The sequence below is a fragment of the Apiospora phragmitis genome (assembly GCF_038363925.1).
Source record: "Apiospora phragmitis strain CBS 135458 chromosome Unknown utg000001l:1.0-2902119.0:1.0-2906034.0, whole genome shotgun sequence".
Taxonomy (NCBI): domain Eukaryota; kingdom Fungi; phylum Ascomycota; class Sordariomycetes; order Amphisphaeriales; family Apiosporaceae; genus Apiospora; species Apiospora phragmitis.
The window spans coordinates 1,650,532-1,665,435 of NW_027117399.1; the positions used below are offsets into that span (position 1 = coordinate 1,650,532).

Below are 14,904 nucleotides of genomic sequence, written 5' to 3' on the forward strand. Positions count from 1 at the left end.
CCAGCCAGCTACCACCTACCTACACAGCATTATTATACCAATCTTACCAAGTCCGACACCATGGTTCCTGGATTTGCACCTCTTTCGCATTTCCGTCGTAGAAGCGAATAATCCGATTACTACTACGTCCAGGTGTTTTGCTTTTCGTCTTTGCGTACAACCTCGGCATCGACAAGCCGGCATATCTAACGCATTCGCACTTGTACCTATCCCCCCCCCCCCGTAACGGTGACCCTCTAAACGACGCCTCCGACTCCCCACCCTGCAAGTGCCCCACGACACGATAACATCCATCTCCAGCCTCGCATCGAGCTTGCCAGAAAAGCAATTCTGCAATATCTGCATGGGTCCTTGGTATTGAGAACACCTAACGCTCGTGGAAGGGACGGAACGGTCTGCTCTCTAGTCGTCGCTTCATAACCATTGGGGGAGACTAGTTGCCATTGGACATTGATCGCCCGTCGCACGCCCGCCAGCCATGACGCAAACGCCCATGCTCTCGGTGCCGCTCAAGGCTACCAACGAAATCGACTGGATATCGCCTCTAAAGGCCTACATCCGGGACACCTACGGGGATGACCCAGAACGATATGCGGAAGAATGCCATACCCTACATCGATTGCGACAGGACATGAGGGGGGCTGGCAAGGACAGCATCGCCGGCCGAGACCTTTTATACCGATACTACGGACAGCTCGAGCTGCCTAGACCTACGCTTCCCTGTCGACGAGCAACATATCAAGATCTCGTTCACTTGGTTCGATGCCTTCACCCACAAATCGACGTCGCAATACTCCTCGCCTTCGAAAAGGCCTCCATAATCTTCAACATCGCAGCCGTTCTGTCCTGCCATGCCGCGGTCCAGACGAGGTCCGAGGAGGCGGGCCTCAAGGCCGCCTATCACTCCTTCCAGGCTTCGGCTGGCATGTTCACCTATATAAACGAGAATTTCTTGCATGCGCCCTCCTCCGACTTGAGTAGAGACACAGTCAAGACCCTCATCAGCATCACGCTAGCTCAAGCGCAGGAGATATTCCTCGAGAAGCAGATTGGCGATCAGAAGAAGGTCGCCTTGCTTGCCAAGCTCGCGGGCCAGGCAGCATATCTGTACTCCCAGGCTCTCGAGGGCATCCAGGAGAACGTGAATAAGGCCATCTTCGAGAAAGTTTGGATGTTGTTCGTTCAGGTAAGTTGGAGAGACGGACCAGTTTGCACAGCACTTTTGAAAGGATGCTGACTTTCGCAGGTAAAATTTGGTCTCTTAAATGCGCAAGCGCAGTACTTTCAGGCAATGGCCGACGCAGAGGCAAATCAGCATGGTGTCGCTGTAGGCCGACTTGCTGTAGCGGAGGTGTTCGCCAAGGAGGCAAACAAGATCGCAATCAACTTCCCCAGCTCTATGCCGCCCAGCGCGAATTTAAGTGCGGACACCGGTAGTCTCCTGTTAGATATCACCAAGCGAAATCTCAGTACCATACAGAGCAAAATGCGAGAATTCTCGAAGGACAACGATTTCATCTACCATCAGCCAGTTCTCGTCGAAGCCAGCCTACCTCCACTTTCGAAACTTCCGGCCGCGAAGCCGATTCCCGTCAGTGAGCTGTATGCCGGGCAGGACATTCAGAGAATAACGGGGCCCGATCTGTTTGCTAAGATCGTTCCTTTGGCTGTGACTGAATCGGCAAGTCTCTACGACGAGGAGAAAGCGAAGCTGGTACGAGCAGAGACAGAAAGAGTCGACCTTGCTAATAGCGAAATGGCTGCCAGTCTGGACTACTTGAGGCTACCCGGCGCACTGCAAGTCTTGAAAGGGGGTTTCGATCAAGATATCATGCCCGACGAGGACTTCAGGATGTGGTGCGATGATGTTGCAGGCCACGAAAATCCCATATCCATTTTTGATACATTGAGGATAGATAAGGATTCGATTGTGACTGTGCTGGACCGGAGTACGAAGCAGCTAGATATGGAAGAGAGCGTCTGCGAGAAAAATGCGATCCAAATACGAGGGCGAGTGGACGCAGCAGCCGAGCTCGCGCTTGACCACAACCCTCAGGGGCAATGTCCGGAACTATAGGGAAGCTCTGGACGAGGCGGCCAGGAGCGATGGACAACTTTACGCCAAATTCCGACAAAACGAGACAGACTTCGAGGAGATGCGAGCAGCTGCGCAAAGTGGTGATGTCGATGCGCTGTTCCAACGGGCTGTGGCCAAAGTAAAATCCAAGTCGAGCAATGCTACGAGTCCATCGGGTGTGGCACCAAACTTGCTCGACGACGACTTCGAAGATGGGAGCCTTAGCGTCATGGAGCAGATCAATCGAGTTGAAGAGATTCTGAAGAAGCTGAACCTGATCAAGAGAGAACGCAACCAGGTACTGAAGGATCTCAAAGAAAAGGTAAGGCGCCATTGAAGCATATTATTAGAAAGCGAGGCTGACATTCCTAGGTTCACACCGACGACATCTCGCAGATTCTCATTCTCAACAAAAAGTCCATTTCCAGCTATGAGCAGCAGCTATTCCAGACCGAGTTGGAGAAGTTCCGACCACACCAGAGCAGACTTCTCCAAGCGAACCATAAGCAAGCATCCCTGATGAAGGAACTAACAGCAACCTTCAACAGTCTCCTCCAGGACAAACGTGTGCGGGCAGAGCAGAGCAAATACGAGTCTATACAGCGGCAACGAGCTTCTGTCGTAAATAAGTATAAGCGGGCATATCAGGAGTTCCTCGACCTCGAAGCGGGCCTTCAAAGTGCCAAGCGATGGTATACTGAGATGAAAGAGACAGTTGACAGTCTTGAGAAGAACGTCGAGACATTTGTTAATAACCGACGTTCTGAAGGCAGTCAGCTCCTTAGCCAGATTGAGCAGGACCAGGCGTCGAACAAGAGCCAGCAAGCTGAGGTTGAGCGCGAACGACTGCGTGGCTTGATGGAGCGAATGTCAATGGATCCTTCGGCATCTACGTCCCCTAAGCCTACCTCACAGCGGCCGACGCCCACGCCTCTGAACTTTACGCAAAGCAGTACTCCGCGTTACCCTCAAGCCAGTTTCACCGGCCAGTATCAGGTTCCTCCTACCTCGCCTCCTCCCATGCAGACTCAATACCCTTCATTCTCCAACCCACCGCCAGCATCTTCCTTCTCCACAACCCCTCAGCCGCAAAATCCAGCCTATGGCCAGCAGGCATACAATCCGGGCAGCTGGGGCCGCAATCCTGGACCAACGTCTCCACCGCCAACACAAACAAGCTTTGGTATGGGAAGGGGGCCGGCCTCGCCTCCGCCCAACCAGACCTCCTTCCAACACAACCAGTACAGCACATATGGTAACCCACAGGCACAGCAGCCACAGCACAGCAACCAACACCAGCAGAACCAATACATGCCGCCAGGTTTTGTCCCGCCGCCACCGCCTCCCGGGCCTCCTCCCTTGGGCCCGCAACAAACTGTTCACTATGCACAGCAACAACAACAGCAGCAGCAGGCGCCTCATGATTACGGGTATGGAAACCAGCAGGCCCGGAGTGCACAGCCTCAGCAGGGTCAGAACGACCCCTGGGCGGGCCTGAGTCAATGGAAGTGAGAAGAGATCTGCTGTGATTGACGACTCTAGGTTGCTTGGTCGGAATGATCTGCATGCAGCCCAAACAGTTGGGACCTATGATGAAACGATGGATGAGGTAGTCCGGCAGAAGTGAGCGATATCTGAGTCCATAGTTGCTAAATAGATGGGCGTATTAGATGCTGATGAATCTGGCAATGAAACTTACGAATGCGAATACTTCTGATGTTCGTTCACTCCGATTGTGAGACTTCATCGGCTGCAGATATGGAAGCCCTATCAATACGTGATCCAAATTGCAGGAGAGAAGCGAGAAGCCCAGCTGCTCGTCTCTTTGGTCCATGTCTAGATGTGTATGTGTCACGATATCACATTATCCTAAAAGACCCCAACTATCACTTGCGCTTAGGTCGCTGCTCTCATGTGTTCAGTGTCGATGTAGCTCGGTCAGGTTCCTATTCCGAGCCTGAGTTTTGCTTGTAAATTGTACCAAGTCGCCACCCAGGTCTCCGAGATATCTATCTGCCTTATCACTACCAAGGTAGGCTCAATAGCCATAGCACGAAAAGTCAAAGTCAGTCAGATTGGGGGAGAGACAGGCAAAAGGGAAACCTCGGAACAAGTCCCCTCAGGCCCGACCCAGCGTACTAGACGGCCGCGCCCCCCTTCATAGACAGGCCATGCCACCATTTCATGGTGCTCTGTCTTCCGGGTATTTAGTTGTTTACGGGTTACCATTCCGGTCTAGGAGTCGAGTCAGTCGTGGCTGATTGTTTGTTGTGTGAAGGGTCTTTTTTCTGCGGATTGGTGGCTTATGTTTCTCTTGTTCGAGAGATGGAAACAGTGGTTGGGTGATTGCTGTTCTGCTTTCCTTACCACTGAGCCATTGCTCCGTGGTACTTCGACTGACTTACTGGTGATAAGTTCTCCTGCTATTAGGCCCTATAGCCCTACCTACTACAGCTTGGGTGGTGGGTGGTGGCTGGAGGACAGTGCCCCTCTCCTCCTGCCTCCTCCCACCCACTCACTGCCAGCAGCGCACCCGCACAGGTACCAAGTGTACCTAAAGTCCAAGGCGGTGACAGCCTTCTAGATAGGGACTTGGAAGGCTTCATCTGCTCATGAGTTCCCCTTGCTGGCACCCACATTGGTTTTTTGGAATGCTTCTGTTGTCACTGGTCCTACGCATTCACCCTGACCTCTCCTTGAACCGTTACATGTAGGCAGAACCAAATAGCACGAACGGAACCCTTAATCTAAATATTTAAACCATCAAATATTCACGATCTTCTCATGCAGAAACTCGGATAATTACCTTTCCCCTCGCACATGAGGAGTTCAGCCTGTCGAACGCTTCCATGGCTTGCTCGAAGGCATAAGTACTATCGATGAAGATCTTGTCCTTGGGCAATCGCAGGACCCCTTCCAGATTAGGATGCTTGACTTCAAGATTGATGCAGGTGTACGAGAAACCAAGGCCCATTCTCCCCAAAAGAGCGCGGAGGACCATTTGGGGATTCCACAAGTAAACAAGCCTGCCCCCTATCGCCAAGCGGCTCGTCTTGTCACCGACGACGGTCACGTATCTGTTGGTCAGTCCAAGACATTCGACGCCGCCGACGAAGTCAAGGGTGGCATCGGGTGCAAATGCTTTGACCTGCTCGGATACCTCTGTGGTGGTATAATCGATGACCGTGTCTGCGCCCATGCTGCGAACATGATCCGCGTTTTTGCCAGAGCAAGTCGCCGCTACCTCCCAGCCGCGCTGTTTCGCAATGTGCACGGCGTAGATGCCGCAATTAGAGCTGCCGCCCAGGATGGCGATCTTCCCCCGTTAGCGACCCACGGCTCGGCCTTGGCGACGCAGGTTTGGGCTGTGATCCAGACCAGCGGCACGGCGGCCGCCTGCTCCCAGGACCAATCGGCCGGCTTGGGCAGCACGACCGCAGACGACGACTTGACGTCGATCTGCACGGTCTCCTGGAGCATGCCCTCGGGCAGGAAGGGAGCGATGCCGAACACCTCGTCGCCGGGCTTAAAGCCGGAGCTTGCCCCCGCTTCCTCGACGACGCCCGAGAAGTCCTCGCCCACCCCCTTGTGGGACCGGACGATCGCCTCGGAGATGTAGGGCCACAGGGGGTTCCCCATGAGCTGCGCGTCGACGGGGTTGAGGGAGGCGGCCTTGACGCAGATGCGGAGCTGGTCTGGCTTCGGCGGCGCTTCGTACGACGGGATCGTCGCTCTCTGGAGGGCGGCTGGGTAGCCGCCGCTAGTGTAGGTCCAGGCTTCCATGCCTGGAGACGTGCTCATGTTGTGGAAGAGACCTGCAGTAAGCGGCTGTAGCTTGTTTTCGTTCTTGACTACAGGTACTCCGTACTCAGGTAATCATAGATATATTGTAATTCAACTTCATGACATCGTCGATGCCTTGACGACATGGGTACGGGCGGCTCTTCCTCCCCATAAATCCCCCACAAGCGCTGTCACCTTACCCTTGTTGCCGATCAAATTGGGTGCCGAAGTCTCGGCTCCTTAAGATGGCTGGACACTTACCACATCTATTCTTCGTTGTTAATAGCCCTCCTGGCCGTCGACGTGGGATTATGCGCTCGAGAGGCTGCAGGCTGCAGGTGAAAGCATCGATCTGGCGTAGTACGTGATAATCAATTGGCTAAAGCCCTGAGCTCCGTATCTCCGAAACTTGGTGAAACGGGTATGCATGTACTTGACCCTCGGGAGAGGCCATCTAAAACCCCACCGCCTATTAGACGCAAGGTGCATCCCGTTCTGATTCTATCACTCGACCTCCGATAAGGAATTGTATCGAGTTCATTTGACGCTGTCTAGAGCAAGTGAGGAAAGAACGGAGGACTGCATGGCGGGTATTGACTGCACGTACAGTGTTTATTGTCACACTGATTGCTTAAGTCCGTCCGTCCGCCCCGCACGTAACACTTGCTTGAGTTGAAGGTGTTTATCGAACCCCGCGCTTGCTAATATGAGCCTTAGATCCGATGGAGTTGCTTATATGGACGTAGGTCCTTGGGCTAGTCCTTATTGCTCACATGCTTTGCTGCAGCTAGGACTTGGTGTGTTATCTTTCCCATCCCCGTTCCATATCTACGACGACAGACATCATCATTCAGTCTGTCTGACCGTCTGGCGGATGATAGACGACACAGCGCCAACGAAAACCTGGGTAGTCCGAAAACAAGCTTGTGAACATGGTTTCACTGACGGAGCTTCCTCCCGAGGTCATCCACAATGTACTGCAATACGTTGATCCCCGCGACTTGGCTTTTGTGCCCCGAGTGTGCCAGACCCTTCACCACTCGGTTCGGGGTAACTCCATGCTATTCAAGCATGTCTATTTAGCCCACTTCGACAAGCCTGCCCGAAACAATGTCAATTGGGAGCAGAACCTCAAGGATCTGGTGCGATTACAGGTTGTGTGTCATCGGCCCGATATCCAGACCAAGGTATGTCTGCGTTGCGCAAACTACAACTCACCATGCATGTACTTGTCATTCAAAGAGCTACCTCACTGACTTGCATGTCAGAGATCCGAATTGGCCTTTGTTCATGACACTGTCACCGAAGCGCTGAGAAATGCATGTGTTGATGGCGAAAGAGCCACTTCCTCGACAACACACCCTTATTCTCGCAATGCTGCCCTACTTTCTGAACTGTTTAGCACCTACGACAACCAGTACGCCTTTCTCGCGAGGTCTTTCCTGTACGAGAGGGCACGTGCTGAACTCCCTCATGCTGGCATGTTCGCATCGCCTCCCAAGAAAGAGCACCAGATGAGCGCCAAGCTGCACTGCTTGTATGGGGTGCCCATGCTCTACGCCCAACGCAGTTCACATGAGACTCGGCAGGGCAAGATGTCTCCCTTCGCCTGCTCGAAAGTGTACGACATCCGCCAGTATACGCCCCGAACCAGGTGGGGTCCCTTTATGGACGACGGCTCCGATAGGGTCGACTGGGAGAAAGTCGAGGCTATCCTATTGGTACTTGGAGCTAACTTGAAGAGCCTGGGCTTGAATTCTTTCCCCATTTGCAAGAACTTCTGGGACACCCCTTTCGCTGGTGTCTGGCCTGGCAGCTACCTCCCTCTGCCATTGGACGAAGAGGAAATGGTAGACCACAGCCCGTTGGACTTGCAAGACCCATATGGTGTCACAGGCACATGGCTCAGAGTAGTCTGTTTCCTGGATTACACCGACTTCTTTGACTTCAACTTCTCGGTTGAGCAAGAGCTGCCCGCCAACATCCCACGCCGCGTTATAGAGTACGGAGAGGCCACACGTCTTATCCTGATGAGGATCACCATCGATAGAATTGAGCCGCCGGGCCCCGAGGACGGGCAAGACCTGCCGGTCGTTCACTTCAAGGGAGTCTCCCGCTCCCTAGATGATAGCTGGGACGAGAATGCAAACAGCGACCTGACAGGTGAGATTAATGCCAAAGGTATTTTATGCATCTGACGATAGACCCGGACTTACTAATAAAAGTGGCCGAGACAGGAACTGTGAGACTCACACCTGAAGGCGAGGTCAGGTGGACCACGTTCTCCATCTTCAACGGCCAAGAACGTTGGCGCAGCGAGAGTGTACAACTCGGGGGAGTCAAGAGTGCTAAAGGTGTACTCGGTAACTGGTTTGACAAGTGAGCTTTCGGTGCGGCTGTGTTATGTGCACCCGGGAGTGCTAATGCAAAACAACAGGGACTACGACCCACGAGGACCGACAGGTCCAACGGCGTTTTGGAAAATCTCAGAAAGAAGTTCGGGCCAAACCGAGAGCCACCGTGATTTGCTTTACACAGGTGGAGTGTTCACCGACAACCCTAACTACGACCCCGACTACGACTCTGCCGATGATCTGGACGCCGGCTCTGAAGATGGTTCTGATGAAGATGACGAGGAGGAACAAGATGACGAAGAACTAAAGCAAGTCTAAGATGCACTGTGAATGATTTAGGGATCCTACAGTATTGACTGAAGTCTACTAGTATCGACATCGAGCTACTTATTGGGGAGGGGCCCAGATTGCAAATGCTCCGTCTACGCTATGAAAAGAAGCATGTGAATGGGAGCGGAACCCTGAACCTGAAGGTAAGATGGATAACTTTGAATTGGTTGTATTTTCATGTATGATATTCATGCAGCTGCCGTGTTTTATCCCAGCCAAGGCCTTCTCAATCTTTTCCGTTCAGAGGCCTCGACACCTGACCACTCATATCAAGTGAGATTCAGATTATCTCCGTGGTCGAACAAGAACATCTCCAAATTACTGAGGTGTTCTTTTGCAGTACCGGTAAATTGAAAAGGGTCTATTAGTAAGGATTTGCTTCGCTTGCTATTCAGCATCCCCTATTTCACAACCTGGCTGCTGTCCAGTTGCGGAGGCCACTCGTTTCTAGAAGCCGTGGAAGCTGGGCGAGGTAGACGAAGCGTTTGGAAAGCGAGAAGAAGGATGTGGCCCTCCGCGTTCGGTATAGCCATTGTTGTTTCTTTGATACCTTTGTTGCTTTTACCTTGGATACCTGGCGTATAATGTCGGCTATTCTTCTCAAAGCAGGCAAATTGTTTTTTTGCCAGATTTCGCAAATCATTGTTCTCTAAATCGATGACTATGCTGAAAGTCCTGGCTTTGATCGTCGCCACCATAATGGGCAACCTTCAGTTCTGATTTACATCGACTGACTATGGAGTCCACTGAGGTGCCGCTGCGCTGCAACTTGTGGGAAGTGATTACCGAAAAGTGGACAGCACAATACGAAAGAGTGCATGTCACTAAAGAGACTGTTCCGTATCGGCATGAACTCTTACCACAGTCGCTGGCCCCTGGCTTTGTCAAAAGCGATTGTGGGTCATCAGAATGTTTCATCATCACCTATCTGATCAGGAATAAGGATGGCCACAAGTACACTCTTGAGAAGAAAACCGAGTATACCTTACCCGGTTGGCAGGTATTGGAGCAGGACCAGTTGGCGCGATTCCAACATTCTGCCACGGACGTTACCGCCGAGCTCCTCGCGGAAACTTGGAATGTATTTGCTACCCAGGTTGCACCGCAGCTTGCAGTGTGCCTGAGCATCGTTCGCAGCAAGGCATCGAAGCTCTACGCCGTCCTTTCACGACATGCGGCAATGGCCTTCTACTGCCTAATCCTTATCCTTGGCTTCTTCTCTGCGGTGTTTGGGATGCACTTATACGCTGCTCGACATACTCCGGACTACATCCTCAACCGCTCCCTCGCGATCAATACCGAGGTAACCTACATTCTTCGGAACGCCAGTGTAATAGATTTGCACCCACACCGCCTGGTCCAGGGCGTCAACGAAGCCAGCACTATGAGGGAACACATCTTGTTCAGCAGCTTAACTGATAAGGCCCCAGCGTTGCATCACCTTCGCAATGCCATAGACTTGATGGCTAAGCTGAGCAACGACATTGACGATTTGGGTTTTCAGCTCCAGTATATGGGCACGGAAATCTACAAGACACACGAAAACGCCCTTTTCTACCTGCTCCGGCGGCCTGAGCTGCCCCGATCGACGTGGCACAAGTGGCTACTATTGAAGAAGTTGCCCACGCTGGGAGAAATCCGCCAGGAAGTGATCCAAGAGACCCTCACGCTCCGGGGGCGGCTGGACTTCCGGAAGAACGCGGCGGACTCGATCGGGAAGCACCTGGGCATGCTGCGGAAGGAGCTGGGGCACGCGGAGATGGCGCTGTCGCTGGCCAAGCAGGCCAAGGAGGACGTGCTCGGGAGCATGGGCAACAAGACGTGGAGCAGCTCCTGGCGCAGCCAGTGGAACGGGGTGCCGCCCAAGTCGCTGGCGCGCGACATCGACACGTGCGAGGCGTCGCTGGGCAAGGTCCGGGCCCTGCGGGGGTTCGTCGCCGGCCTGCCCATCTTCGCGGTTCAGGACGACATGCAGAGGGCGCTCCGCAGCCTGCGCCGGCTGGGGGACCCGAGTCCGACGCTGCGGCTGAAGGTCTTCTTCTGGGCGGACTTTACGGCCGCGCAGGTGGCGGGGGTGCGGGGGGTCATGGAGCTTGCGGCTGCCTTCGATACGAAGCCACAGTATTCATGGGTCGACGTGTAGGCGGTTGGCGGTGGACGAGGCTTTTTTGACGCGCATTTTGGAATGGGGGTAGATTCGATGAAGAAGGGATAATGGGTGAAAAGGGACACTTATCAATGCGACCTCAGTCCAAAAGAGATTCGTTCATCTAAAATTAGAAACGTTTCTAAGGTTTATTTTTACATACTTTTGATATTGGGTCAGGGGTGCTAATACAATGGTGTTGGTGAGATTAGAAGTGCCTTTACATAACAAGACTGAACAAACCAGCTACCCTAGATCCAATCTATAACACAACGACATAATTAAGCCACAAGAGAATGTAGCTACTCGAATGGACTTTAGAAATGTGGTAACGAGATACTGTCTTTGTTCTCGCTCGTCGTGTCAGGCCAGGGGAGGGGGGGTGGAGGTTGGTGGGATGTTTATGGAGCTGTGATGGTTGGCTAGTTGGTTGGCTGCCTGGAATTTGGAACCAAAGTTTAGGTAACCTTACAGTACGACCCCGCAATTTTCCTGATTGAATTGAATAGGAAGGAACCAACGCAACCTAATCTAGGCGCGTCGAGGCTCGCTTTTCTCCGATCGTCGTTGCGTCCAGTTATTTTTGATTTGTTCCCATCCCATACAGCAAACAACTGCCACCGAATTGCCATCATGAACGGGGTATTTTTCTAATCTTTCCTGCCCTGACTCAACTCTACCTCTGCGCGCCCCCATTCCGATATCCTAGCCAACATGGACAGTAACAGCTTCGCCACACCAGCTGTGCCGTACAGCGCGCGCCCGCCGAGCCCCCCGACCATCATCATCCCGGCACCGGCCTTGTCCTCGAACAGCGGACCGATTAAGGTAGTCCCTTCGTACGCCAATGTCGACCCGGGCGACCTGAGCGAGGAGCACCTCGAGATCATCACGGGCGGCATGCGGGAGCAGACGGCGCGCGACTCGACCGGCTCGTGGAACTACCACGAGCGGCGCAACGCCCAGCCCATCCTCGACTTCCTGTACCTCGGCCCCTCCAACGTCGCGCGCGACCGCACGTGGCTCCGGGAGAACGGCATCACCATGCTGCTGGCCGTCCGCGACATGCGCATGGCGCACGCGCGCCTCATGTTCGTCGACGCCATCGCCGAGGAGCTCGGCATCAAGGCCGAGCACATCGACACCGCCGGCCACATGGGCATGATCCACGCGCTCCCCGAGGCCGTGCGAAAGATCAACAACCACCTGCTCGACGTCTACCGCCACCAGGCTGTGGCCCCGTCCGGCCAGACGGCTACTGCGGCCGAGGGCAGCATGCTCATCAACCGACAGGAGTTCAAGCAGGGCAAGGTCCTGGTCTTCTGCGAGACTGGCAACGACCGCTCGCCCGTCGTCGTGATTGCCTACATGATGGCCGTCTTGGGCATGAGCATGGTACAGGCTTGCCAGTTCATCCACTATCGCCGATTTTGCGTCAGCCTTAGCGAGGAGGTGAAGTACCTGCTGGTCACATACGAGGGTCTCCTGGAGGCTCGACGAACCGTCAATCAGCATGCTGTGGCTGCACCTCATGCGTCAAATGGGAAGCGGGGTGCTGATGATATGGATAAAGATGATGAGCCAGGCAGCGATGCTTGTCCGCGCCCTGGCCTTGCCCCATTTGTCGACGTTAAGGACATAGAAATGGATCTCTAGAGGGTCCCAAGGCGTGTGATGGGTTCACGAAGTATGGCTTTGAATTGCTATAGGAGTTTTTGGAACTGCATATACCCCCCTGTTTGCAGATGGGCTCAGAAAGGGCAGGTAGCGCTGTATACGTTCGGCAACGAGTTGGTCTTGTACAGTATGTATCTCTTAAGCATGGCGTTCAGGAAGAACCCCCAAAGGGCATTTTTGTTTTGATGTTTATGGGACATAGATTTTGGTCTGCCCTGTCGAGGGGCCAGATATCATTCAATACAGCATAGCGTGTTCATGATAATCCCGGATTTCAGTGATCGATACATCGGTATGGATCTGCATAATCGGATACACGATACTAACCCTGACATGTTACCACTAGTCAGTGGTTATCTTGTAATTATACCAGTTATACTGCGACTGCTGCAGCTACGTGACGGTGTAAACGTTGAATACAGAGCACGACACCGTAGTACACGTTGGCGACGATGTCGCCGGTCAGTGGAGGGCAAATCGTGAACTAGCCGTAAGGGGGCAAATTGGGAGCCAGCTCCGATCTTTAGGTACCCGTAGCTATCCCTATGATCCCCGTAGTCGAGGCGGAACGAGATAAAATATGAATGAAACGAATACATTAGAGGCGTCGATCTGCGATTACAGGCGAGTGTATGTAGCAAGTCGTCTGAGGTAGCATCCCACCACATACAAGGCACAAAGCAAGACGTAATAATCTAACAGAAAATCATGAGTGGATATATGTTTTTATCATAATCTATTTTGCTACCGTAAATCGTCTCTAACGCAAAAAGCAAAACACCATCTTAATGCGACGCAACGCTGGACCGAGAAGCCTTCTTCCTCAACGTGCGACCCGTTCCGCCGCCGCCTTCGTGACCCGAAACCGGCTTGTCCTCGTCGTCGCAGGTGACGCTGCTCTCCCGCGCGAGCGGCGACGGGTATTCGGGAGTCAAAGACCGGTTATCCGCCATGGAGACGGGTCGTTTGGACCTCGAGCCCGACGATAGGTTCGGCTGCCTCCTTACGCGCCCCTTGGTCGACGCCGTCGACGCGTTGCTACCGCGCCTGCTGGGCGTAGAGCCGCTGCCCTCAGGTCCGTCGGCTGCATCGATAACGGTGATGGGTGTGGAGTTCCGTGATAAGGAGCCAGCCGAAGTGGAGGTCCGCCGTATGCTGCCGCTCCGCGTACGCCTGTGTTCCTTCGCGACGGTGGAGTGCTGACGGTGGTGTAATGGCGTCTTCTCGTCCGGTATGGGCGTGCCACCCTGGCGCATCCGCTCTTCCAGCCTCTGCTGCCGGCCGGGCAGCCACCAGAACCATCGACTCTGCTGCTTGGCAAACTCCTTGTCGCGCTGCTGCAGCTTGTGGCGGAGCATGGTGCGGCGCTCGTTTTCACGTTCCCAGTACTCGGTCCGGTAGAGCTCCCAGTTCTCCCGGAAGTTTGGGGAGAAGGGCTTGGGCAGCAGCAATAGTTTCACGTAGTCTCCCCCGGGCGCCAGGTCCTCTTCGTGGCCGCCCTTCTCTTCATCGCCGCTGGTGAAGGGGAGCGGCGGATGGTCCTGGTGGGACAGCTTGAGCTCCTTCTCGACCTCCCGCAGGATCGAGGGCTCGACGAAGCGGTACTGGCCGGCGTTCTTGGAGAAGGCGCCGTAGGTGATGAAGAAGCCGAGGGCGGACATGGCCTCGACGAGCCAGGACCGCTTGGCGACGACGAGCTTGCAGTTGAAGCCGCGGAGGCCGCGGTTCGAGATAGAGAACCAGCGCCGCGGCCAGCGGACGCCGCGGTCCCAGATACCCGTGGCCCAAACCAGCAGCGCCGTCACGATGCCGGCCATGAAGCAGACCTTCTCCGTCATGTCGACGACCCAGTAGACGCTGCCGCCGACGCCGACGCCGTCTTCGCGCGGCGCGAAGAAGAGCGCGTACCCGAAGCCGGCGAGCCAGAGGCTGAGCAGGCCGAGGAAGAAGGTGTGCTTGCGGCGCCGCGTCCGCAGCTCGAGGTACTGCGCCCGCAGCGAGGCCTCGAGGATCAGCATGTTGAGGTAAATCATGGACGGCGACGAGGGCGTGTGGTGGAGCGGGTCACCGGGCTTCACGCTGCCGCCCAGGCTCGCGATGGGGCTCGTGCCCGTCGGCGGCGATTTCGACATGGCCTCGCCCGCTGGCGTCGGGGCGCCCTTGACGATGGAGTCGACCGAGTCGGCCATGGCTTTGCTGTGTATTTGGATTTGCGGCTCAGTCGACCCTCTTCAAGGCAAACTTGCCGGCCACGTGTTTGTGTTGCCTAAGGTATAAAAAAAAGGCAAAGGGCTCGCTCGCCGGCCCAATGAATCTTTCTCCCGATAATGTGTGGATGTATGGATATGTAGGTATGTATGTATGTACTTCTTAGGCAGACAGGCCGAAGGACGGCGGGACGATGCGAGTCGAGACGCAGAGGAAGAAGAAGAAAAATTATTCGACCGTCCACGTCGGCGGCGGTTCACCGAGATCCTCCTACTCCCGACAACGCATTCGTGTGACTTCGTGAGGGGGTGGTGCTGATTATGGTTCTA

At 54.3% G+C, this 14,904-nt stretch overlaps 6 protein-coding genes across 6 annotated transcripts; 3 read left to right on the top strand and 3 right to left on the bottom strand.

Moving 5' to 3' along the window:
• Positions 1–478: 478 nt before the first annotated feature.
• On the top strand, positions 479–3,589 carry PG994_000498 (BRO1-like domain-containing protein; the record flags this gene model as incomplete). The annotated part of the gene is made up of 4 exons (XM_066851907.1): positions 479–1,186; positions 1,247–1,978; positions 2,010–2,399; positions 2,450–3,589. The coding sequence occupies 4 exons, from the start codon at positions 479–481 to the stop codon at positions 3,587–3,589; spliced, it is 2,970 nt and encodes a 989-aa protein (XP_066722539.1).
• A 1,270-nt stretch (positions 3,590–4,859) lies between these two features.
• PG994_000499 (uncharacterized protein) lies at positions 4,860–5,878 on the bottom strand (the record flags this gene model as incomplete). Its single annotated transcript, XM_066851908.1, has 2 exons — positions 4,860–5,393; positions 5,432–5,878. 2 exons carry the CDS (start codon positions 5,876–5,878, stop codon positions 4,860–4,862), a joined length of 981 nt encoding a protein of 326 aa, XP_066722540.1.
• Positions 5,879–6,792: 914 nt separating this feature from the next.
• PG994_000500 (uncharacterized protein) lies at positions 6,793–8,532 on the top strand (the record flags this gene model as incomplete). The annotated part of the gene is made up of 4 exons (XM_066851909.1): positions 6,793–7,047; positions 7,129–8,041; positions 8,086–8,239; positions 8,298–8,532. The coding sequence occupies 4 exons, from the start codon at positions 6,793–6,795 to the stop codon at positions 8,530–8,532; spliced, it is 1,557 nt and encodes a 518-aa protein (XP_066722541.1).
• Positions 8,533–10,150: 1,618 nt separating this feature from the next.
• PG994_000501 (uncharacterized protein) lies at positions 10,151–10,723 on the bottom strand (the record flags this gene model as incomplete). The annotated part of the gene is made up of 2 exons (XM_066851910.1): positions 10,151–10,643; positions 10,704–10,723. 2 exons carry the CDS (start codon positions 10,721–10,723, stop codon positions 10,151–10,153), a joined length of 513 nt encoding a protein of 170 aa, XP_066722542.1.
• A 681-nt stretch (positions 10,724–11,404) lies between these two features.
• On the top strand, positions 11,405–12,346 carry PG994_000502 (dual specificity phosphatase; the record flags this gene model as incomplete). The annotated part of the gene is made up of 1 exon (XM_066851911.1): positions 11,405–12,346. One exon carries the CDS (start codon positions 11,405–11,407, stop codon positions 12,344–12,346), a length of 942 nt encoding a protein of 313 aa, XP_066722543.1.
• Positions 12,347–13,152: 806 nt separating this feature from the next.
• On the bottom strand, positions 13,153–14,556 carry PG994_000503 (spo7-like protein; the record flags this gene model as incomplete). Its single annotated transcript, XM_066851912.1, has 1 exon — positions 13,153–14,556. One exon carries the CDS (start codon positions 14,554–14,556, stop codon positions 13,153–13,155), a length of 1,404 nt encoding a protein of 467 aa, XP_066722544.1.
• Between the last annotated feature and the right edge of the window lie 348 nt (positions 14,557–14,904).